This window comes from Lagopus leucura, unplaced genomic scaffold (assembly GCF_019238085.1).
Source record: "Lagopus leucura isolate 7727_CA_CO unplaced genomic scaffold, USGS_WTPT01 Super-Scaffold_806, whole genome shotgun sequence".
In the NCBI taxonomy this organism is placed as follows: Eukaryota; Metazoa; Chordata; class Aves; order Galliformes; family Phasianidae; genus Lagopus; species Lagopus leucura.
Window position 1 is genome coordinate 3948704 of NW_024962260.1, and position 24147 is coordinate 3972850.

General features: G+C 40.1%; 1 protein-coding gene across 7 annotated transcripts in view; it reads left to right on the forward strand.

Moving 5' to 3' along the window:
- CLIP1 (CAP-Gly domain containing linker protein 1) overlaps positions 1-24147 on the forward strand; it is a 62883-nt gene that overhangs the window by 4626 nt on the left and 34110 nt on the right. For 6 of the 7 annotated variants that reach the window (XM_042865345.1, XM_042865349.1, XM_042865347.1 and 3 more), the window contains exons 2-8: positions 5712-5907; positions 6530-7101; positions 17270-17394; positions 18408-18624; positions 20714-20911; positions 21277-21380; positions 23561-23621. In XM_042865345.1, coding sequence (XP_042721279.1) covers positions 5814-5907; positions 6530-7101; positions 17270-17394; positions 18408-18624; positions 20714-20911; positions 21277-21380; positions 23561-23621 — 1371 coding nt within the window. In that variant the 5' untranslated portion in view covers positions 5712-5813. Of the gene's footprint in view, positions 1-3220; positions 3319-5711; positions 5908-6529; positions 7102-17269; positions 17395-18407; positions 18625-20713; positions 20912-21276; positions 21381-23560; positions 23622-24147 lie in introns of those variants that run through there. The other variant, XM_042865346.1, reaches the window with a different exon arrangement.

The following is a 24147-nucleotide window of genomic DNA, read 5'->3' on the forward strand; positions in this document are numbered from 1 at the left end:
GTGTACCAGCCCTCGTGTTTTGGTGCTGGCAGTAAGCAGAGCATCTACTAAGCCAAATAAATATGATCTAGTTGCACTTAGCATAATGCAGCATTTAATGAAATGTTTATGTTATTTTGGTGTCTTTTTTATTGTAGTAATGTACTTGTGTATACTCAGGTCATCATATTACTTGCTTAATTGACATCAAAATCCATGGTTTCTAAGAGACAAAATAAAACTGAAGTCGCATTTTTGAAGTCTCAGTAATGTTTAAATGCTCCCTTTCTTCTCACTGCCATGTGTTGAATGAGTAATCAAATGTACACTCTAAAATGCCAACTCTTATTCTATTGAAATCTTAAATTCTGACATTGTGCTTATTTTCTGTTTCCTATTTAGATGGTACCTGAAGATGCTTCTGTCATCCTGCAGTCTGGTCACTGAGCAGTACAGTTAAATTCTTGAGCAGCAGTTGAATAATCAGTTTGATTTAAAAGTGACTGTACAGAGGCTCTTACATCAGTTCTGTCACTGTTTGCTGTTTGTGACTTGCTTTGTTAGTTATCAAAGGCCAGCAGTGCTCTTTCTGGTTTGTTTTAGTCTGAAGTTGCTGCTCATTCAGTAGATGTTTTGGAGCTGGCAGTACATGTTGGGTTTGCACAAAGTCTTGAGCATTGGGTTTGGAGAGTTCACTTGGAGTTTCAGTAATTGCTTTCAGTGGCTTGATGCAAAGAGACCTTGTTGTAGTTGATAGCTCCAGCATGGCTGTGTTTATGTCTTAAATGGGCTTTAAGTTGTAAATAGCTTGCTCTATGAAGTGTGCTGCATCATTGCAAGAAGGAGAAGTTCTGAGCAGTTAAGGCACAAAGGCTTCAAAATCCAACTTTTTGGTTTAACTGCTTGTAGTTGTTGTCTCAGAACTGACTTTGAAGCTTAGCGTGACATTCATAATGTGTGCTGTGGAATTATTTCATTGTAAATGCAATTCAGCACTTGGAAAAATTCATGATGGTAATTGAGTGCATTTGGTAGGACAGTATGAGCAGTCTCCAACAGTCCTAAACCTGGTGGAGAAGGCATTGTGAGCAGGAGGAGGTAATTGTTCTGAGATCAGGTTCAGCTCCCCCGCCCTGGGTGTGCTGACACTTGTGATTTTACAAAAAATGAGGCATTTGGCTGCATAATATGTGGTCCTAGAGGACTTCACATTCCTTCTTGCAAATGAAGCAAGATGGTGGCGATGGGAAATGCTGCTCAGGGAGAGCGTGTGAGCCCAGCTGCTTCCTGCAGTTTATCCCTCTGCTCTGTCCCCATGTCCCATGTGTTGTAGTGAGGGTGCTGGTGCATATGTCCCACTCTGGGCAGTGGACATGATATGGATGAATTTGGCACATTCCTGTTTCAACCTGTCAGCAGTTGGCCTCCGTGATGTGGCACATTCTTGCAGAGAGAGCAGCATTCCTCAAGAGGTAACAAGAAGCAAATGGCAGTGTGATGGCTGTTTCTTCAGAGCCAAAATATGGTTGCATTCTTCAACTGTGTTTGATTTCCAAAACCCTCAAATCTGGAGGCAGTATTTTAAATACTGTTGGAAATTATATACGCTCATCTTTTATTTTATTCTATTTTTTTCCCCCAGAAGTGTAATGCAAGTCTAGGAGACCACAAACACAACTTCTAGAGCTGTGATAAAAATTACATCTGAATCACACCTAAAATGCTTGTACTGTAAATTATTTGGCTTTGGCACTCTGCTTAAAGAATGCAGTCATTTTAGGAGTTGTGTTTGTGACTGTGAAGGGTTCCAAAATTCCAAGCTACTTTCTCTGAACCATTGTCAGGATTTTTGAGGAATGATTCATAAGCTTTTGCAAGCTTGGCAATTGTGGTATGAGCATCAGGAGTGTAAAATGGGTATTACAAAAATGCTGTTCAGGCTGTCTTTTCAGAGATAGCACTTCATTTTTATCTTTCTTACTCAATTGTTATTGTATTTTTTTTATTAGGCAAGACATGTTTCTGAACAGTGGAGGTATTTGAAATCTGTTTTCTGTGTCATTTTCCTACAGAATGCATTTTCCAGTTTATTTTGTACATTATACGGTATGGTAAGAATTTGTCTTTGAGTTACCTTGTACTTGACTGCTGCAGGGATCTTCTCTGGTTACATCTCCCTTGGAGTTACTCAGCAGTACTGACTATTCTACACAGCCCCTATAGAATATTTATTACATATTTCTTTGTCTTACTACTGACATGTATTTTGCAAAGAATTAGCATCCTGATCAGAACTAACAGTTTGCAGCCATCTCTTTTTTGAGCTTAGCAATGTTTTGGCTTCAAAAGGCATTTGCCAACAGTATCAGTCATGTAGTGATATCAACTGAGTTAATACTGTCTTTTAATTTGAAATGTTTTGTAGAAGCCATGTGTGGCCGTACTGGATGATCATCGATTAAAGTAATTGTTTCACTTTATTACACAAATAGACCACAGGAGAATAGCATTGCAGCCTCAGAGTGCACTGCTCAGAGTCAGACCGTGCGTCTGCCCGCAGAGGACCGGGGTTATGCAGTCCATCGTGAGTCCATTCAAACATCACAACTCTGGGCTAGAAAGTCCTCTTTGTTCCCTCACCAAGTGGCCAGACAGCTTGCTTCTCTCCATGGAAACGCAGTGCCTGCAAGTAGGGATGTTTGCAAGTGTTTCCTCCTCAAGTGATCAAGTCACAGTTTCAGATGTTTTGTCCGACCAAGCCTTGTGCTGCACCTGAGCTGAGGAAGGAGTGCTCTGATGGCAGCCTGCTGTCAGATGGCAGCTCTGTTACAAGAACAGTTGGTGCTGTTACGTTCTTGTAGTGACTGTCGGGTTCTGAAGTGAAGTGAGCTGAGAGTTGAACCTTGTCTTTCTTTTTTTTTTTTGCATGTAATTATGCATGTAGTTCTTTTGTAGTGCCTGGTTGTTAAAATGCAGTCTTGAAACAGTGGTGGATGGCAGTTTCTTCTTCAGAAAGTGTTTTGCTTTGCTGCAGAGCTAAGAGCAGGAACGCTGCTTTTTGGTACCAAATCTGCTTTTGCTAAGGCTTAAGTGTTTTCTGAAGTGATTGGGAAAGCTTGGCCACAAACCCACGTGTTTATTTGCATTTCACATGTGTGTTTCGTTAGTGGGCAATATAAGGTCTGAATGAAAACATGCTTTGTTTTTCTTTCGTATTCTGGGGTAAAATTCTTTTTTCAGGAGAGCTGAGAAAGGTTCAGAGAAGCAATGCAAACAAATTGAGACAAGTAGCTGGCTGTCCTCTTTTATAAGCACTTGGATGAGGTGATTGACATTGAGGTAATTGACATCTGGAGCCTCTTGGAAACACTTAAGTGCGTCATGCCTAAAATCCCTTGATAAAAACTTATGTGCTGTTTGGTGAATTCTGTTTAGAGGTGCTCCTGTCAAGGTCCTACCTCTTTCAAAGATAGAAAATTGCATTTTCACTATTGCAGTAAGGCAGCAGTTTATCATACTGTGCTGCATTTTAGCAGTTTATTGCACTGAGCTACAGTTTCACTAACCCTGAAATCAGGGTATGGCAGTGGGGAGGGTTGTGTTACTTCTGACCCAGTTGAAGGCTTGTGTATTGAAAAAGGCAAATGACACAGCAGATACATAACCCGTGATGTGGAGAGTGGGATTAAAATATGAATTAGTACCCTGAGCCAGGAAATGCAGTATTAGAATGCTCTGGCTTTCTGTTGCCTAAAGGCTTGTTATATACATGTATTAATAAATATTTACTTGACACCGACAAGATGTTGTTTTGGGGGGGTGTTTGAACGTGGTTGTTTTTTCTTTTTAATATTCTTTTCCATGCACAATATAAATGGTTACTAACTGAGCAGTGCTGAATGCTGTGTCAGGAAACGGGGGATAAATGTAAGTGCTGCATTGACAACAGAAAGGGAGTATTTGAACTGAAAAGAACTAACCTTGATATTTCTTGCATTTCTGTCCTTCCTTATTGTGTGGGCTTGTCCCTGTTATGTGGGTTTTGATGGGTAGAGGAAAAAAACACGGGCATGCATGGAGAGTCTGGCATCAGTAGGCAGGAAATAGGGCCTTCAGCACAAGGAAGAGTTGCACGTGTATGGGAGAGAAAAAAGATGAGAATACAGAAAAATACGATGCACTCCAATTTATCAGAGAAGGAAGGTGTGTAGTACAAGGAAGATACCAAGTGCTTGTCCTGTGTCCAGAGTGACACCTTATGTGGTCCTCTGCTGTTCTGTATAACAGTGTGTATCAATTCTTCTGCAGTTTACTCACATTTATGGTCCATCCCTCTGCTTTGATTTTGGACAGACAACTTTGTTTTCATGTTTGTGAACGTGAGAGCTCTCACTTAAATGCTAATAGTAAACTGCTATGCATCTTGCAAAAGCGATGAAGAAATGTCTCTTTGGTAGCCGTAGCTCTGCAGATGGGTGTGTGACATACTTCTGGCACTGCTAGAAAAAGTGTTCAGCAATCTGCCCTGTGCTACTTAGAGTTTTTGTGGAGTATGACTTAAACCGTAGATAAATCATGCAGCCAAGGTGGTAATTAATACTAATTAAAGTATAGTGTTTTTGCAGACTTGTTAGGAAAATGACTTGAATTTGGCACAGCCAATCTTGAAATAGCCGTAGCAGTGTTTCACTTTGCTGTTTAGATTCACAAGGCAGTGTGACTGACACTTTTTCGCAGTGAATTGATTTTTAGGAGCACTAACGTACTATTTTACCATTACTGTAATGGTAATTAATAATAGAGGAGAGAGAAAATTTATCCTGATCAAAGACATGGATGTCTTGTTTCTTTAGTCTGTATGGCTGCCTTCCAGCAGTCCCTTCTCTGAGCGGTGTTTCTCTTGTCCTGAAATGCATGGTGTGTGCTGTGTGTACACCAGCACTGCTGGCCGTGCCTCTGGCCAGTCTGCAACTGGGCAGCTCTGGGGTGGCTGCCAAAGTGCTGAGTGCATGGCAGGGCTGGGAGCTGCTTCGTGGTTCATCTTTGTCATGTCCTGAGCAAACTGTTGAGCAAACAATTTATTGCCCCATGCCCGTGTTTCCTTTTTCGTCCAGGTTTTTGTTTAGATTCGTGCCCTTTGAATTCACAGTACAGATGAAAAAGCTTTGCTAAAGCTTTTGTGTCAGAAGGAAGATGCTTTCTGTGGCAAAAACCTTGTGGCCACTGTTCCCTGCAAACCTTACAGCTGGTGTCCGAGTCGGCCACACGGGGAACCGTCCCTCCTCCTCTTCCCAGAGTGTAGCTGGGACTGTGAGCCAACATGCCTTGTGATCTCAGACATGCGATTCCCACTGCCTCGCGCTGCTGATCGCCCTTAGCTTTTTGGTTCCAGCTCTTAGAAGCGTTGTTCCTTTTAGCTTAACATTCTCTGTTTGACATTCCCTGTTCCCTCTTGCAGTTAGTTTTCTAGTCTCAAGTTATTTTTGCTGGGATATTGCAACGCTTGAAAAATGTGACTGAAAGCAGTAGAGTGCGCAGAGCAGTTATATCTCTGCGTAATGTTGTTAGTAATGCTGTTAAGGACTTTGTTTTTCTTTCTTAAAATAGCCTCTTAGTTTAAAGCTCAAGATGAACGCAGCAGCATTCATTACACTGAGTTATATATTAACTTCTATATTATACAGGAGTTAAAATACTGATTTTCTTTCATGTCAATATGTTTCTATATACAGGTTTACCCTAGAGTTGGAGGACAGAGACAATTCTATTGTATCCATGTTGGGAAAGAGGTAATTGCTGTAGACAAAGAGGGTTAACGCTGGTATCACAGAAAAATGAATATGTTAAAACCAAGTGGACTTAAGGCTCCATCAAAGACCATCAAGCATGGAAGTATGTTACTGAAAGCACCTGCATCTGTTGCAACTGGTAAAGAATATTTCATATCTTAACTTTTCCCTTATTCATCTTCCAACAAAAAATGCAGTGAAATCTATGAGCCCACAACATCCCTTGTATATTTATGCTAGAACATTTCTGCTTGTAGTTCTGATCTAACATGCAAAAAAAAAAAATCTCAATAGTTGAATGCAATCTTGGTTCAAAACAAACTTTTTCAAATGCTGCACTGTTGAAAGCATAGGGGTAAAATTAAAAAAGACACAAGAAAAACCATTTTGATCCTGGCATATCCCTGCTTTCTCTAACTGATAAGATTTCAGCATGTTACAGGTAGAGGGAAAGTATCTGCTGTAAGTGTTAAGTACATTAGCAGTGTTGTTATCTGAGATAACCACACTTCTACAAGTACAGCAAACCTACCTTTGTTGTTGAACATTTTCCCTAAAATAACTGTTTAAAAGTATGCACTATAGTGTTCAGACAACATAATTGCACGTAACATTTGATAATTCTTTGAATTGGTTAAAGATGTAAAATACTTTTAATACCCTAAAACAAGCTTGCAAATTGCAGAAAGTCTCGAGATACAACTTTTCTGAATTACGAGTGTATTTCATTCTTGTTGCTTTCTCATGGTGCTCAATTCCAGCTCCAGCAGAAAAGGCACCTTCCAGTGACAAGTCCTCAAGCACAACCACTGCAGACGCACACGACGACTTTGTGGATGATTTCAGAGTTGGAGAGCGTGTTTGGGTCAATGGAAGTAAACCTGGCTTTATTCAGTTCCTTGGTGAAACACAGTTTGCTCCAGGACAATGGGCAGGGATCGTTCTAGACGAACCAATCGGTAAAAACGACGGCTCTGTGGCTGGAGTTCGCTATTTCCAGTGTGAACCCTTGAGGGGAATATTTACAAGACCATCAAAATTGTCAAGAAAAGTGCTGACAGAAGAGGAAGCCAATGGTACTCAGACAGCTCATGCATCTAGAGCTACATCACCAACCTCCACATCAACTGCCAGTGCGGTGTCTGCGTCCCCTGCTGCACTTCCCCCAACAGGAATTCCACAGAAAACATCACCACTTGCTGCTAAAGAACATTCTACTCCTGCTCAGTTTAGCAATCTTTCAAAAACTGCAAGTGGATCTGTATCAAATCTGTCTGAAGCTGGATCACTAAAGAAAGGAGAAAAGGAGCTCAAAATTGGAGATCGAGTTCTGGTAAGATTTCCCCGCTGCTACTGAGTCTGCTTTTTGATTAAGGAGTTGTAACTTCTGCTAACGCTCAGAGCTTCTCTGTTTCCTTGGTTCAGGTAAAGTAAATTTATGCTCTGTCTTTTCGAGGTCAGTCTTGTAAAAAACCTCTAGGCATGCTCTCCCCGTGCAGTTTTGCATATTATAGAGAGATCTTTACAGTACCAGTACAAAATGGTTAATCTGGCACTGTTTATTCTATCATGTTTTTCCAGTGTTTTGTTGAAGACCAAACGATTTTATTAGCTTGGATGTAGTTTGTCCTTTCCATAACTGCAAAAATTACAAACATGCTAAGTAAAAGCTGAGCTTGTGAGAGATTTCTATGCAGTTCTCCTGCCCTATTCAGGGCTGTGTCTTTAGAAAGCTAACAGTTCAATAATTGATTGTTCTCTCGAGTAGTGATAGGCAGCAACAGGAGTAGTCATATAATGCCACTGATCACCCAGGATTTACGTGTTCTGTTGGTGATGTGTTATGTTACTTGGCTGCTGTTCCTAAATTCAGAACCATAATGCTTCTGCTGATGTATCATTTTCATTCTTTGCAAAGGGAGCTAAGTTTTGCTGCTTTAAGCATTTTTTTTTTAAGTAATTGTGTTGTGTACCTTTTCTGTTTGTATGAATGTTATATGGGCTGGCATGTGTTTTCTTGTAATGGCAGTGGGAATGAAGATACACCATTCATATCGCAGTTTGATTTTAGTAAAGTCCCAAATTCTGGTTTTTAAATAGAAAATATTAAACTTAGTATTTCCTCCTCCCTGCTTCCCGTTTGCCTTAAGTCTTCCTGTTGAGTCATCAAGTAGTAGTTTGAGGTTTGGGGCAATTCCTAGCACAGCGTGACAGTGATGCATATCTGTAATTTACATGCCTGTGTAAGTGCACAGGAATATGAGTGTCAAATGGACAGGGTTCAAGTCTACTGGTTTTTAACCCTTCCTGTTTTTTTGTAGCTCTTCAGATTAACTGCAGCACTTCCCAGCACCTCACTTGTTTCACATTTACACTGACAGCAGTAACTTTTAGGTAACACGTTACACAAGAAGATGAGAGGCTTGGTGGTGTTTGTACTCAGCACAGGACTTCCCCTCCAAGCTCCTGGATCTGAGACACGCTGCCGCCTGACTGTGCTGTTGCTAATCTCTAACGAATAAATGCTGCCCACATTCATCTTTCTTGCAGCTCGGACTGACTGCTATTGAATACTTAGTGAAAGTTCTTAGCTGTGCTGATTACAGATACGAGGAAAACAACTGCTGGGAACTGCATCTCGAAAACAGTGAGCCTCCAGCAGAGTAGGATTGCAGTTCAGCAGAACAATGAATTCATGACAGACAAGAGCTCGTTTGGGAGTCTTATTAAAATGCTTAACTGGAAAAGTGTGTCCTCAAGGGCAAATTCATGTATGGGTAAGACACAGCTCATTAGCTAAGATTATATTCTAGAATGGACTTCAGATGTGGCTCAACTTTGTTGATGTTTGTGTGTGATCTTAGGGTGTGGAGTGTTGCACTGGAGTATTTCAATCTGTTGGGTTTCTTTCTTCAACTTTGATTTTAGAATGTTTTTAATCAGACTTACCTTGAATTGATCTGTTCAGATTTTTTCTTAGCAGCTGATTGGTTTTTGATGGTTTTGGTTGCTTTAAAGCAACCAAAGCTAAATCATTCAGTGTTTTTCTGCCCAGTCTGGCTTATCAAGAAGCAAGAAGATATTCTAAGAAATGCTGAAATGCCAAAGAAGCATTGCTTACCAATTTATATATCTCACAATTGCTTCTTTTCTGTATTACAAAAACACAAAGTTGACTGAGGCTTGTTGATCCTGTGAATACTGTGTTCAAAGCATTTCAGGCTTGACAAATCAGCATTTCCCAACAGTTATGCTTTATTGGAACATTTTTCAGTTCAAATTGTCAGGGTTGTTTTTGCATTGTGTCACAACGTGCATTGAAAATTAGGATTATCTACATGTCCCACATGTGCAGCCCCCCCCCACTTCTATGGGAAAGTGATATAGATTCAGTAATAAACAAGGTTTCTGGTGTTACATTTCTATTCCTGATTATTTAGGTACAAAAAAGGATCCTGAAAGATCTGTCCTTAATTCCATTACCTTTAGGAAGAACAGTGGTGACACAAACAATATGGGATGCTCATTCAGATGCTGCTCTGAGAAAAGAAATTCCACGGGAGAAAGCACACAAAGTTTAGAGATGATCACCTGCATATTCTCAAATGCCTGAGAGCATTCCATGCTAGGTTGCATTGAGCAATGCAGCAGATGTGGAGATGAAAAGGTGCAGAAAGCTTTGCATTGCTGTGCAGGCTTTCTTTTTCTAAGATATCTGACATTAAAAAAAAAATTAATATCAAAACAGGCAGTGCTTAAAGGTGTGTGGTAAGTCCACTGAGCAGGTGGCTGCAGAAGAATGCTTGCAGTAGATTTGCTGCAAGTCAGCTACAGCTCTCTTTTTTTTTTTTGTTCTCCTCAATTTGAAGAGAACATGTTCCAGGCCATTAAATCAATGTAGTTCTTCATAGTCATATTTTTTTTTGTAAGGAAAACTTGAAAATGGTGGAGCAATTCTCGTAGTTGTGATTTTTTAGTTCTCTTCCCAGAGATTCTAGAGGAGTCAAAGCAAAGTGAAAGCAAATCAAAATGTAGTGAACACACAAGCTGAAGTAGTGTACCTCTACATGGATATTCCAAAGCACAAAGAGCCATATTTCAGATTTCTATCATTTACTCCTCAAAGACAACAAGGTGAAAAGAGCATGCAAGCCCCAACTGTCTTGGGAATCTCTGACAAGTCTGTTCCTCACATCCCAGTATCTCTGAGCTAAATTCACCAAGCTCATACTTAATTGCTTGGCTGACTCAAAGCTGAGCAGTAATTTTCCTTTCTCTAATAAGTATTATGAAATACTTCACATTAACATGTAGGAGTTTTGGAAATACGGGGAGATGAGATACGTGCTAAAAAGAATTGTGCATTCTGATTTGTGATTTGTTCTTATTCAACTTTTCATTGATGTGTAACTTTTCCTGAAAAAATAGCTGAACCAAAGGAAAAGTCATTAGTGCAGAGAGTAATCAAATAGCTCTGTCTTAACCATAATTTCCATTCTTAACAGCTGAAGTACATTCTGGAATCTGGATATGATTTAGTGGTTAGAGAGAGAACATTGACTCTGAGCAGCCCGATCCCATACTTGGGGTTTGCTGTAAAGTAGGAAATGTTGGTGGAGAAGTCTGTGCTTCCTGCACTGTGCAGGCTGGCTGTTACTGGTTCTTGACAAAAGAGTGCCAAGTTTAACATAACTGTAGGCCATTTGCCTACTGAAAGCTAGGCTACAGTTTCAGCATTGTAAAGCTAATATAAATAACAATTCTTATGCAGAAAGTGATCTCTCTTGTCTTCCTTCTCTTCCCGCGCGCAGCGGAAGAGTTCTTGTCATCAGGTAGTAAAGCAGGTAGGAATAGGTCTGGCTGAAGACTAATTCAGAAAACTAATTACTGCCAGGCTAAGCTGGTTTCTGTTTCCTCTTTGAGTTGCAGCCAGAGAAACTGTTTGCCCAGGCGTTGCGAACACTTGCTATTTACCAGCCCGATGCAAAGTTGGTTTAAACAAACAAACAGATAAAACCAAAACCCAATTTGTTGAAAGAAAATGGGGAAACCTGCTTTGTATGACAGTTGTTGTGCCTGTTGAAGGTTAAAGAGGCTTTGAGAGCATCTTAGGCTATTTCCTGGGGGGAGCAGATGCTGTATTTATAAATAAATAAATAAAAATCTTATCAACCTAAGGGGCCTTAGCCTTCTCAAGGGATTAAAGTGCTTTCATTCATTTAACCAGTTAGAGCTTCATCGTGCTCTGCCAGTCTGATGCTTCTGAGCTGAGCTGAAAAGCTGTAACTTGGGCCTCCATCCATATGTTCACAGAAGGTTGCAAACCAGATTTACAGGCGTATGCTGATGCGGCCTTTTTGCTAAGTTACTATCAGTGCATGAATAATGCCTAATTTATTTTTATTGTCTCTGTTTTGCAGCGTGCCGTGTAAATTACTTGTGCTATTTTTTTTACCAAGTTCTTCAGTGCTGCAATAGGCGGAGACTGAAGCAGATTATTGTCAGATTTGTTTCAACCCGTATAACTTATCTTCAAGTAAACATGACGTAAGTCTGTCAAGTGATTAAATGCCAGCACTCTTAAAACCACTCTTTCAAGACTGAAGGGAATTTCTCATGGAGAGAGAGGTTTCTCCCTTTAGAAAGACTTCCTGCATTGTCAGTGTGGTATTTTTAAGTTCTCAGTTTTCTAGTTTCTGTAGCATTCTGAATGCCACGATGCAAATGGGGATAGAAAAGGAAGAAAGGTTTGGAAGTGGAGGACATGCAGTGGCTGTGTGCTCTGCTGTGGCTGTCCCCTCCTGAGCCTCAGTTGTTGTAATTGCAAAGGTATGCCAATGCATTGTAATTGCAAATGTATCGCAGTGCCTGACTGCTCAGCCAGCTTTCCCTTTATCCTTGAGCTGACTCTGAGCTATTCTGATGGCTTTGTTATGGTAAGAATAGAAGTGATCCTCATATTTGTGTATGTACAGTTAGACAGGGTATTTTAGAGACTGAGACTATAATGTAGATTTGTGGAGTGGTTGCTGCTGAGTAAAATACATTTTTGAGAACATGGCTGTGGGATAGAGAATATTCATAGAATTTGTATGTCATTGTCCTGGTGGTTTTTCTCTGTATAATCTGCACCTTTCTTTTAGTGTTGCACTTCAGCATTTTTCAGGACATTCATTACCTGCCTGCCTGCTTGTGGATAAGTAAGATGTTAAATTCGTTTTGTTGCAGCAAAGTGCAGTCGGTGGCTAATTATAAGTCCCGTTGTTTTGGCAGTTCCTTTTTAACATTACACTGGACGTCAGTTATTGTGATAAAATGGCTGCAATAGGTGAGATCCCACCCTCTTTGTTAATGGTTTGTTCGTGCAGTCTCTGTGTTGGACCTTGTCTCCCTTCCCCGCCCTCAGCCTCCCAGATGGAGTGATAGCCAGGAACACGTTGTCCTTGCTCATTTCAACACAGGATGGGCGAGGGGACAGTTGATTTCTTTACTTACTTAGCCTCGGCCTTTGCTTTTTTTGTGATGACAAATTCACATGTGGCTTTCGGAGTGTGAGGTTGCTGTTAGGTTTTTATATTGCTTCCTTTGTGAATCAACTGACTGCAGGAATTGAGCCTCAATAGCAGATCATATTTAATTACTGAATTAGTTTCTTCTGGCAGTGAAGGGTTGTGTGATAACACCACGTCTCTGTGTCTTATTGCGCATTAACTCTGTCTGCCTTGGCCTTGATTTTGAACTTGTTGGCTGTCTGTGGCCAAATTTGATAGAAAAGTAGAGGTTTCCAAGGTAACTCCTTTTAAATTATATGCAAACAGATAACTAAGTAGAAGACAGATAGCGTATACCACAGGTTTTGGAGCTGCACTGTGCTTTCACAGATCTTTTGCGTGTCAGAGAACCCATGTGAACTAGGTCCTACAGGTTTGAAGGACTCCATTTATGAAGGCAAGGCTGGAGGTGACTTGCTTACAACACACGCTCCTGCAGGGTGAGTGCCAGTTGCAGAAGAGCTCTGTAATCTCACAAATAAAACTGTAGTGTGACCCAACATCTAGAAGCCACGGTCAGATTTGTTTTATTTCAAATGTAAATATGTTTATAATAATGGAGTGATTAACTATGAAAATAGACTGTCAGTTGAACCTTTCTTATGGTTATCAGCTCTGATCTAAAAACATCAACACATACATTAGTTCAGTAATTACAGAGATAAGTGGGTAAAATATAAAAGCCTGGATCAGGAGAGCCAGAGGAGATGACCTGATGGTTTCCTCTGGCCTTGAGTAGGTGAAAGGATCAGTTAAATACAATTTCTTCTGCCAGCTGGAATTGGTTCCTCTAAGTTCTGAAAACAGGAGAAAGAAGATTCTGATCAGAAGATCCAGGTTTTTTTCAAGTATGCTGTGTTTGTCGGGATGTGTTCCATGTTACACAGACGCTGTGGTTTGAGTGGTTCTGGAAATGCCCAGGCTATGTCACAACAGAGATGTTGCTTCAAAATGATTCTTTAGAGAGGCACCATGTATCAGTCCTTAGGCATGAGTAAGTGGTACCATTTCACAGGCCAAGTTTCAGGCAGAAGATATCCTTTCTTCTAAGTGATTTAAACACACAGTTTTAATATCAGTTTCGCTTCTTAGACAGTCTCTTTTTTTCTGGACTTTTTTTTGTTTCTCTCTTTTCCTTGTCTTTGGAAATGCAGCTCTTCAGACACTCTCACGAAGTCTGACTTGCTGGTCCCAACATGCTTTCATCAGAAAGTTTTTGAAGTTATTAACAGCCTCAAGTTTACAAACCTGTTCTATTACTTCACTTTGCATTGCAGCAAATTAATGTAAGCCTAGTTACAAAGTGATAAATGGAACTCAATCGCTTTTCCCATGTGTTTGGAATAATAAAAGTAAATTCCAAGCAAATTTCTTCACCTCACAATGGCCAGTAGCCTAACCTAAGTACTCTCAGGTGTTACTGCTTTACATTTCATGGCTTGACTATCTTGGGTGTGAAAACTGATCTAAACAAATACATTTTTAAAGTATTATTTAATGACCCACCTTGGCATAAATGAAGGTCATGGAAAACTGTCTTTATGGTAATGGTGCCTCATTTTTTCATATAACTTTTAGAACCTGTTAGTGGGGGGCTTTTTCAGTCCTTCATGCAATGCTAAGAAGTAGATACTGGCAACTGTGACGTCTTATTTATTTTTTTTCTATTTTTTGCTATAATCTTTAGCAGCTTCACTTTGAACTGTGTAAATAACAGTTCTCTTTTTCCATATTGGAATATACAGAGCACTGTGTATAAGTCTGTTTGTGTACAGCAAATTTTGAGCATAGAAAGCCTTTACCTTCTTGTATCTTACTGTAGCACCTCACATTGTTCTGCCAAGGAAATCAGCGATGGTCCTCTTAGATGCTTTCCAAGCAGTTGTGGCATTACATGCAGAGTGCTTAATTGCAGCTGGAGGCAAATCTGTTGTTTGAGGCAGAGGTCTGTGAGTGGCTGGAAGTCTTCAGCAGACCCAGGGGTCTGCAGCGAGGGGTGCTGACCTTGTATCTGAAACCAGAGCTTTTAGAACAGAGCAGAACTGCAGATCTAGAGTGTCGTCAATGCTATTAGCTCTTTACTGCCACAGCGTGCTGTGGCTGCTGCTGTTGGTAAGGATAAGCACTTCAGTACTTGCAGAAGCCAGAAATGTAGTAGCTGGTTATTCGGGGAAGCTTGACTGGCTTTGGGAAAAAAAACAAATTCTTTGGCATTCTTCCTTAAATCTTGTTTAAAAATAAGCCCGGTGCCATGGTTACAAGCATAGTCACATTGCTGTTTCTCCTGGGATCTCACGTTGTGTGTCCCCATATGTTCCTGGGTTGTGAATTCCTCTGTTTTCTCCCTCCCACCGGGCAGTGGGCTGTGGTCCCAGGCACACACTGTGAGGCAGGGATGGGGTGGGATAGGATGGGATGAGACAGGAGCTTTGCTTCGAGACCATCTCCTGGTTAGTGATTTGGATGCTTTGCAACTGACAGAAATACCATGCATTATTTTATTGAGAGTGGCAATGAGCAGGACTAAGGTGTGGAACAGAAAGGAGTGCATATTCCACACCAAGGGCTAACCAGTGTTTTACTGGCAGCAGCTCTGCGTAGTGAGGGATTCACTTACAGCCTGAGCTGGCAGCACAGCTCCCAGCAGCTTTCCTGTCTCTGTGAGTCTCTGCATGCAGCGTGCTTCAGAGAGCTTTGTCTTGCACACCCCACACACCTTGTTAAGGGAAGGTGGTGGGTTTGTATTTATTTTTGTAGCTGACCTCCTACAAGACCCCAGTAGGAATCCTTGGCCAGCTAGCAGTTCCTGAGGAGTCCTTCTGTATTACTGCAGACCTGCCTGTTCTTCCAGGGGACACTTCTTATCTGGGCTATTGTTTTGGTTTTCCTGCCTCCTTTCTTTAATGAGTTCTTTACTACCTCTGTTGATTTAACTCACTTTATTCAGGCAGAAAACTGCAGGTTTGACAAGGGAAATACCACATGCACAGCACACCAGTCTTCCTTTTCATCCGAAGATGGCATCCAGATGTTCTTAAAAACACAAAAACACCAGAAGTTTCTAGAAAAGGAATATGTATAAGGACAACGTGGAGACTGTTGGGACTGGTAGCACAGACAGTGATACTGATACAGCACTGAAAGCACAGACACATGCAAATTTTTCCCTCCTGCTGCTCAGTTAAATTTTATTTTGATGTTTTATATTTATTTGTTGTGTATTTTGTACTTCTGTTTGTGTTATTTAACCTCTAGAAAAAGTTTTGTATATGAGTGGATAAATATTTGTGGATTTCAGGAGTAGTTCTTCCAAGAAAGTACTGTTAATGATGTTGAATCTTCTTTCTTGTTCTGTGCCACAGGGACGTAGAGGTCTGGGCTCCATGGGTCTGTTCTGGTTGTCGTGATCCTCTGTCACTAAAGCAGTACTCCTTTTTCCTTAGAGGGGAAGTTTGTTTGTTCTTTGCCAAGAGCACCAGATACCAAACATTCTACTAGTTACTGTATTAGGCTGAGTCACAATGACTGCAAACTGTGTGTTTTTACTCTCTCAGAAAGAATAATTTGTTCCAGTAAAACGTAAAGGTGACTTGCAGATTAAACCTTGTTTCGAGACTCTTTCTGATGAGACAAGAAAAGGGAACTGCTGCATTATACAGGGAGGAAAGAAATCTATCTGCTTTCCCCTTTTAGTAATGTCAAAAGGGTTAATTGTTCTTCCTTGGTTTTCTGAGGTTTTAACTGTGTGGATTAGGATTTTCTACTCATCAGCTGAAGCCTTGAATTGCCAGCAGAGCTGTCAGCTCTGGGAAGCTGATGAGTTAGAAGCTAGAGCACAAATGTGTCATGTGCTGGGCACTGATGTGGTACTTTGAGGACACTTGGTGCTTTCAAGCAAGATAATATACTCCATTTCCAGTTTCCTCACAGTTAACCTATTGTGTGAACACTTCCCAAATGTATTAATATGACTTACCTAGTTACTGTGATTGTGCATCTTAATTTATGGTACAAGAAGCATGCAGCTCTCTAGTTATGCTGGGAAGCTCCCCCCAAGAAATACAATGTCAAAACCCTAATATACTTTTTAATGCATAGAGAAAGGAAAAATGCAGCCTTTGTGTTAGCAGGTTACATCCAAGCTTTCTGTCAAGGCTGCAAAATATATTCCTCATCACATAACATGTGCTGGAAAATACAAGTAAAAAAAAGCAATGACCCTGAAAACATCCATGTTGAATCCAGACTCTCTTGAAAAGAGAGTTTTCACCAACATTTGCCTGTTTTCATAATGCTAGATACAGGCTGAACAGATTTGCTCACAAATGGGGCACAGCATATTGGCATTCTGACCTGCAAGTGTCCTGCAGGTCTGGCTTGTTGCCTTTCTTGGCAAGTGGCAGTCACACCTTGTTTAATTCCTCCTCTCTTCACCTAATTTAATTCCTCCCTTCCCTGGGAGTTATAAAAAGCTGTATCTTTCAGACATTGTAAGTGACATTGTAAGGAACATGATCACAATGGCTGTAAAGACGTAGTTTTTTAGGTTTGGAAACAAATGATTTCTAATCTTCTATTTAAAAAGGTTAAAAAAAAAAGGGAAAAAACCCACTGCTCCCTGAGAACTCAAATAGCTGTTTAAATCAACACCTACAATTTTGTCAGTTTAAATTACGCTGTGCATTACGCTCTGTTTAAATTCTCCTTAATGCAAGGGAGTTATGCTTGTAGGTTCTGAACTATTCATTTTCTCTTCCCAGACAATTTGGTTGTGCACATTTCTTCAGTGTATTAATACAAAATCTATAGGCAAGGAATATGCAGCTTCAATTAAAAGTGGTCACATCATTAATGTGCTTTGTGAATGTGGTTGTAGTGATTGTTTTTTCCACTGGATTGTGTGTTTCACTTATAATGCATTAAAAATGGTTGTGTGCCTTCTTGTTTCAGGTGGGTGGAACAAAAGCTGGAGTTGTGCGTTTCTTGGGAGAAACTGACTTTGCTAAAGGAGAATGGTGTGGAGTAGAGCTGGATGAACCTCTGGGAAAGAATGATGGAGCTGTTGCTGGAACAAGGTTAGTTTATCATCAGATAGCAGCCACCTCCAAGATCTCGTGTTTCTATGTTTCATCATGTTCTTTTTGTAGTGTTTTACATGTAACTTTCCATCAGCAGTAGTTAGGCTGTGAACCTGACTGCAGTGGTAGGAGGGGGATCCTTACACACTGATTTAAATTTTGTGACAACTGCACCTCTCTGAAAGTCTGCATCAACCCCACATTTACAGGAACAGTTGATCTCTCCTAATATCCACATGAGCTTTATTCGTAGATTGATAATGGAAATCACAATTTCCTGCTTTTTGAACTTCTGCTTGGTTCTTCATCTTGGAGTGAATTCTCAGTTAAGAAAATACCTCTAGATGTCTAAAAGCTGGATTTAAGGGAAATTGTCACACATTACATGAACTGAAAGCTGCCACAGCCTCATTTTAAAGACTGGTAACCACACAGATGCTTTCAGAAAGCATTAATTCTTATCACAAGTGACCTTTATTTCTCACTTGGTACAAGGAGCTGCCCTTTATAAAGACAGTTTATCATGGATGATCACAGCTTCAAATTTTAGATGCCTTTTGTTTGTATGTTCTCTATAATCAAATATGCATATATCCAGTGAAATATATAGCTTATTAATTTAATTATAGCCTGATTTTATTTTTAACTCTGTTCTCACCTTCTTAGCTGGCAGCTCAGAGAAAGGATGTGCGTGTTAAAGTTCAAATCTGAATGGAATTTGTAGGAAACTGAGCGCGAAAGGGGTTCTTCCTGTTGCATTTCTGAAATGCTCTGTGAGAGTGTTGTTGCAGCCTATCAGAGCCCTTTACCAATTCCACTGGTTTTTTGGTTTGCTAAAAAAAAAACCACACAAAATTGCAACTTAATATAGATGAGGCTGTCAGCAGCTGTTACCTTTTCCTTTATTACTGGTACACTACTGAACAGAAGTCTTTGTGAAGCCAGATTGTGTACATGGAAACCCAGAAGTTAAATTAGCACTCTGACCTGTTTGCTTTATTTTTTTAAAGGTACTTTCAGTGTCAGCCAAAATATGGTTTGTTTGCTCCTGTCCACAAAGTTACAAAGATTGGATTCCCATCGACTACACCGGCAAAAGCAAAGACAACGGTGCGAAAAGTGGTTGCGACTCCTGCAGCCCTGAAACGAAGCCCAAGTGCATCTTCCCTGAGTTCTCTCAGTTCTGTGGCATCTTCAGTAAGCAGCAAGCCGAGCCGTACAGGACTAGTAAGCTTCTTTTTCTATTGCATGCTTTACATTCCCAAGCAGGAATCCACGTGGCACTTGGCCTGTGGTCTTGCATAAATTGAGGATAGAACACATCTTGGAGAGAGTACAGTATGCATTTAATTGTGCTCTTTTTCATTCAAAGCATGCATGAAGGAAGAAAATCTTAGCTAGCCCTGAAGAGTAGCTGAGTATTTGAATATTTAAGCTCACACAGTTAATTTGGGCTAACTGAGTTATTGCAATAAGAAAGGGGCTTGTGATGCCAACAAGGCATCAGTGTTCTATGACTGAAATCTGCATTTAGCAATCCATTTTTCCTAGCACTGCCTCTGTCATATGGGGTTTGTATTTGAGGATCTGCTATGCACTAAAGCTCCCATAGCATAACTTGTTTCATTGAGGAAATCTTCAAATTTTCAAAATGTAAAAGGCCTTCTTTTGCTGTTAAAGAGATGAGTCAGCTGGGAAATACAGAAGTAGCAATTATCAAGTCTTTGCTGACAAGAAGCCTCTTTCTTTTTGATTTGGTTTTTAATCCCTTGAATTCATCTGGGCGAGATTTTGCAAAGTTCAGTTGCTTGGGTGAATTCTAACACTCTAATTCCACCTAATACACTTACTATGGGTTCTTTTTAAGTTACTGTTACATAAATGTCCTAATCTTGGGTTACAGCAGTAAAATGGTGATGTTCTGGGAAAGCTGAATTTAAGCCTCTCTTTCAAGGCAATTAAAAGCATAGAAATAATTGTGGTTTTTTTTCTACAGCCACCCTAGATATATTTTTTTTTTCCCTAAATCAGTGTGCATAAGTACATCTGACTGGAAGGAGATCACTGACTCCCAGTGGTCTGTATCTGGTTGTCTGACATACTGCTCCACTACCATCAGGTACAGGACAGAGGTGATGTACCACAGTCCTTCAAAACTGAAGCAGATTATGAGTGAGCAGAGGTCAGCAGTTGGTCAGGGCAGTGGGGTTAATACCTCATCACAGCAAGCACACAGATTTTTATTTGGCACAAATGGAGGGACTTTATAACTTAATCCAGTCTGGAAATTGTACTCCTAGCTACAGAGTGCCCCCTAGTTTGAACCTGTTGAGCTCAGTACTACCTCAGGCTGCAGGAATGGATGCTTGTGGCCATTTGTGGGCTGACAGTAAAGCCTTAACATGGACCTTCACATTTTATTCAGTATGCTGTGATATCAGTACAGTATACTGATTGTGTCAGCAACAAGAGAATAGTCACACTGTGAATGTCTTCAGTATACTTACTTTATGCTGTGTTGTGCCCTCTGCCTCTTGCATGTTTGGGGCCATTCAGGTTCATCCTAGCTGTAGTTCTACAGATTAATTCATTTATAGCTATACTCTTAACATTTAATCCTTCAGTTTTGTTTTTTTTTCCAGAAGAACCTTAATTACAAGGATAGAAATGAGTGTTTTAATCAGATACCAATGTACTTCAGGAGGTATTAGCTGTGAAGCTAGCTTTTTAAGTCAAGGTAAACGCCTTGACCCTGAATGTCTTGTTGCCATAGTAGAGGCACAGAATGCTAGTTGGATTCCCAAAAGCTTTTAATAGAGCATTTGGAAATGTTATACTGTTGCTGTTGACCCAAGATAATGACTTGGTAACGAGAAGGGCAATGTTATTTACTTGCTGTAAAGATGCCTATCTTTTTTTAATGCAAAAAAACTTCATAGAAAGCTAATGGATTTGTCTCTGTGTGCGTCTACCAAACCTGCCTCAGACTGAGGCCAGCCTTTGGTTTTCGCCTCAGTCCTTCTGTCTCCTATGTGCTGCCTGCTGATTGCTACAAAACAAACTTAATACATAGGTATGGCTATTGTTAAATTCCCAAAACAAGTAATTTAAGGTGAAGCAAAAAAAAAAAAAAAAAAACCAACAAAAAACCGACAACCCTTTAATTATATACTTAATTGTGAAAATACTTAAAGGAGAAATTATGATAGGTTACAGAAAACAGTTGTTTCTCTAACCCTAATGTTTGTAGAGTCTTGGAGACATCCCTGGTTTTCACTTGATAAAGAACAGTTTTTAATGTCCTTGCTTTGTGAAGTTGACAGAAACATCCTCCCGGTATGCAAGAAAGATTTCTGGTACCACAGCCCTGCAGGAGGCACTGAAAGAGAAGCAGCAGCATATTGAGCAGCTCCTGGCAGAAAGGGACCTGGAGAGGGCAGAAGTTGCAAAAGCAACCAGTCACGTGGGGGAAATAGAGCAGGAATTAGCACTTGTTCGAGATGGACACGACCGGGTAAGAGCAAAGCTGCTGTTCTTAAAACACAGACTGTGAAACAATTGACTTCATTCCCCAAATCGCGTTTTCTAATTGAAAAGGTCCGAGAGTAAGAGCGATGTTCTAAACCTGTGAGATCTTTTGTGTGGGAGCTTTGGCTTGATAAGAGCCAACCTGTAACATTTAACAAATGTTGGTTAAACCTTTCTCCACATCTCAGTGAGCGATGTTTTCTTTTGTTATGTGCATCTTTTGAGTATCACATTCCTGCCTCTTCGTTCGTCCCTTTACCACTCTGTGATTACTGAGGTATAAAAACATAACTTGCAAAAAGAAATCATATCATGTTTGTCTTAGATTTTGTTCTTATTCCTGATGATTAGCATGTACTGGAGATGGAAGCAAAAATGGACCAGCTGCGAGCTATGGTGGAGGCTGCTGATAGGGAGAAAGTGGAGCTTCTCAATCAGCTCGAGGAAGAGAAAAGGTAACCCGAAACTGTCTTCATTACTGTAGCTGTTAATAAAACAAACTTTGCATTAAAAGTAAATGCTTTGTGACTTGCAAATGTGAAACAAATCTTAAATAATACAGATATGAGAAGCTATAGTATAAAACAATATTTCTGCTCATTGAAGTTAATATTAAAAATAAATTCTTAAATTCGATGAGGGAAGAAACCCAAAGAAAATTGTACTGTGATGAATTACAGCTGGTAGAGGGGATTTTTTTGGTGGCTGAACATCCACTCAGATTTGGTAGCTGGCATTGGTTGTGTAACAAGCCAAGTGGACTTGTTTAGAGGCTGTAACTGTTGTTGGAAGATGGATTTCATGGAACTTATTCCTTCTAGTATGGCCTTCAGTTGCAATGGATTTTGTTCCTACTTTTATAAGGTACAAATGGATCATGCCTCATCTTTCTGAAACACTTCTTCAAAGTGAAAATTTTCTTAATCCCGTTTCCTGCCAGTGCTGGATTAGGAATTTACAGTTTAGTGCTCTTGTGAATAACTTATAACTTTTCATGTGCTTCCACACCGAGTCTGTAGCTTACAGGAAATCATCAAAGCCCTCAATTTTAGTGTCTTTTCTAATTGATGTTCTTAACGATTTGAGGAAAAGAATTGATATTATCAAGTAGATGTACAAAACTGCTTGAGGAAATGATCTGGTGCATTGTTTTGATGCATTCCGCGTGCTTTTGAAAAGCTAAACTCCGTTTAGAAACCAAACCCATTGTGAACCTGCTCTGTAGACTGGTGTTCTCCCCTGCAATGTCAGCCTCTCTGAAAGGCCTCCCTAGAACTAGGACACACAGAGGAGAACGTGCAGCGTTAAACCTGGGCAGTTCCCTGACAGTTTGCACGCTTCCTTTTTGTTGGACCTGCTTGCACTGAATTTTCAAAATAGTCGAGTTGGGTATGGAATTACTTTTATGACCTCTACAAAATGATGCAGTGTGGGTTTTTTGTTGTTTTATTTTGTGGATTTTTTTCTTAATATTTAATTTTAAGTAATAACAATTTTTAAAAGCTTTGCAGCACCTCCGTTAGCTTGGCTGTGAACCTCTTCTCACTGGATGCCAGGCTGGGGGGGGTCTGTTTTTCCGCAGTCCTCCATGGCCTTGAGCTCACCTTCAGTGTGTTGCTAGGCAGCATAACAGTGCTGTGTATGCCTGCGACCCATTAGCTGAAGTGACGTTTTATAGCCAGTTCATGGCTTCAGCAGAGCAATATTTCTCCTTCCTCCTAGTCACTCTAGGTGTGTTTACTTTGAAAGCTCTGTAATGTGTATTCGAGTCAGTCTCAGCAGTAACGTTTAGTCAAATGATCTTGAGTCCTCTGTTTCCCATAGCACAGGGGTGATACCCACTTCCATGAATATAGTAAGTTGTAATTGTCCTTTTGTTTTAGTCGTCTGTCCCTTGTATCACACGTTGATGCAATGATTTCTACATTGGTCAGCCAAGCTCCATGCACCAGCAGTGTGCACAGTTCAAAGGAAAGAAGGCATCTTTGTCAATTCCTTTGCCACATCTTACTGTGTTTAAAGGAGGAGATCTGTCCCCTTGTTCATTGGGGTATGCCAGACTTGGGGAAGGAAGAAGTAACTTTAAAAAACATTTATTTCAGTTCAAATACCAGCTTAGCACTTCTACATTTGATGGTGTGATTCTCATTCTAAAACTCCTGTATGGGCAAGGCAAGCTGTATCTGTGCTTTTGCAGGTATTTTCAGCCTGCATCTTGCAGTCCATCCTTACAGCCAGCACATGTTTGTCTGTGATAGTTTTGATGCAGTGGTCCAGCACACACCTGGAAGGCTCTCAGGAATCTTGGATGTTTCCTAACTTTCTGTTTTCTTATCTGATAGAACATGTGGAATGTGTGCAGAAGGATGAGGGGGTGAAAGAAATAGTGCTGATGTAGAGGTTTTCTAACTCATCAGAAACTGCAATGAAATACCTTTTTCATAGAGCTGTAGGAATACTGCTTCTTTAAAGTTGTGCTTTAATGACAACAGTTTTCCTCCTCTTCAGTGTTCTTTGTAAAATTATTCTGCTGTTGTCATGTTTCTGGTGCTTTGCTGTCCATTGTCTGTGGAAAAGTGAGCTGGAATGCATTTTCCTTCAAAGTTATCTGAATTTTAATCAACTGTCCCCACAGGAAGGTTGAAGATCTTCAGTTCCGAGTGGAAGAAGAATCCATTACCAAAGGAGACCTAGAGGTAAAATATCTCCAGCTTTGTAAACAGGATATGTAGTAAGACAGCGAAATGCAATCAGTTCCTCTTAATTATGCTGTTCTTCAGAAGACAAAGGCAGGAATGATTAATTGATGCAGTAGTGGTTCCAAATGTATGCAAAGCACATGGAAGTGCTTCCCATTTCTGCAGTTCTTGATTAAGCTAACAGTCCTGAAACTGCACGGTCACACCCATAATTCAGTTATAGGAAGGGTTTTACTATGGAATGGCCATATTTGTTTAGAATAATTCAATTCACAGAAAACTCAATTTAAAAAATATTTTTATTATGATATATTATACCTTACTGATGTTTCTTCGATGGCTTAAAAGTAAGCACCAAAAAAATATAATCTTAAAATTATGAAACTGACAATTAGGTATTTATATGTTTGAAAATGAGTATTGAAGGCAAGGCAGCCCATTTGACTTGGCCTAGGTTTTTTGAATTATTCATGTACTTTCCTTAGGTAAGATTTATTAACAGAAGAATGTTCTCTCTGGAGAT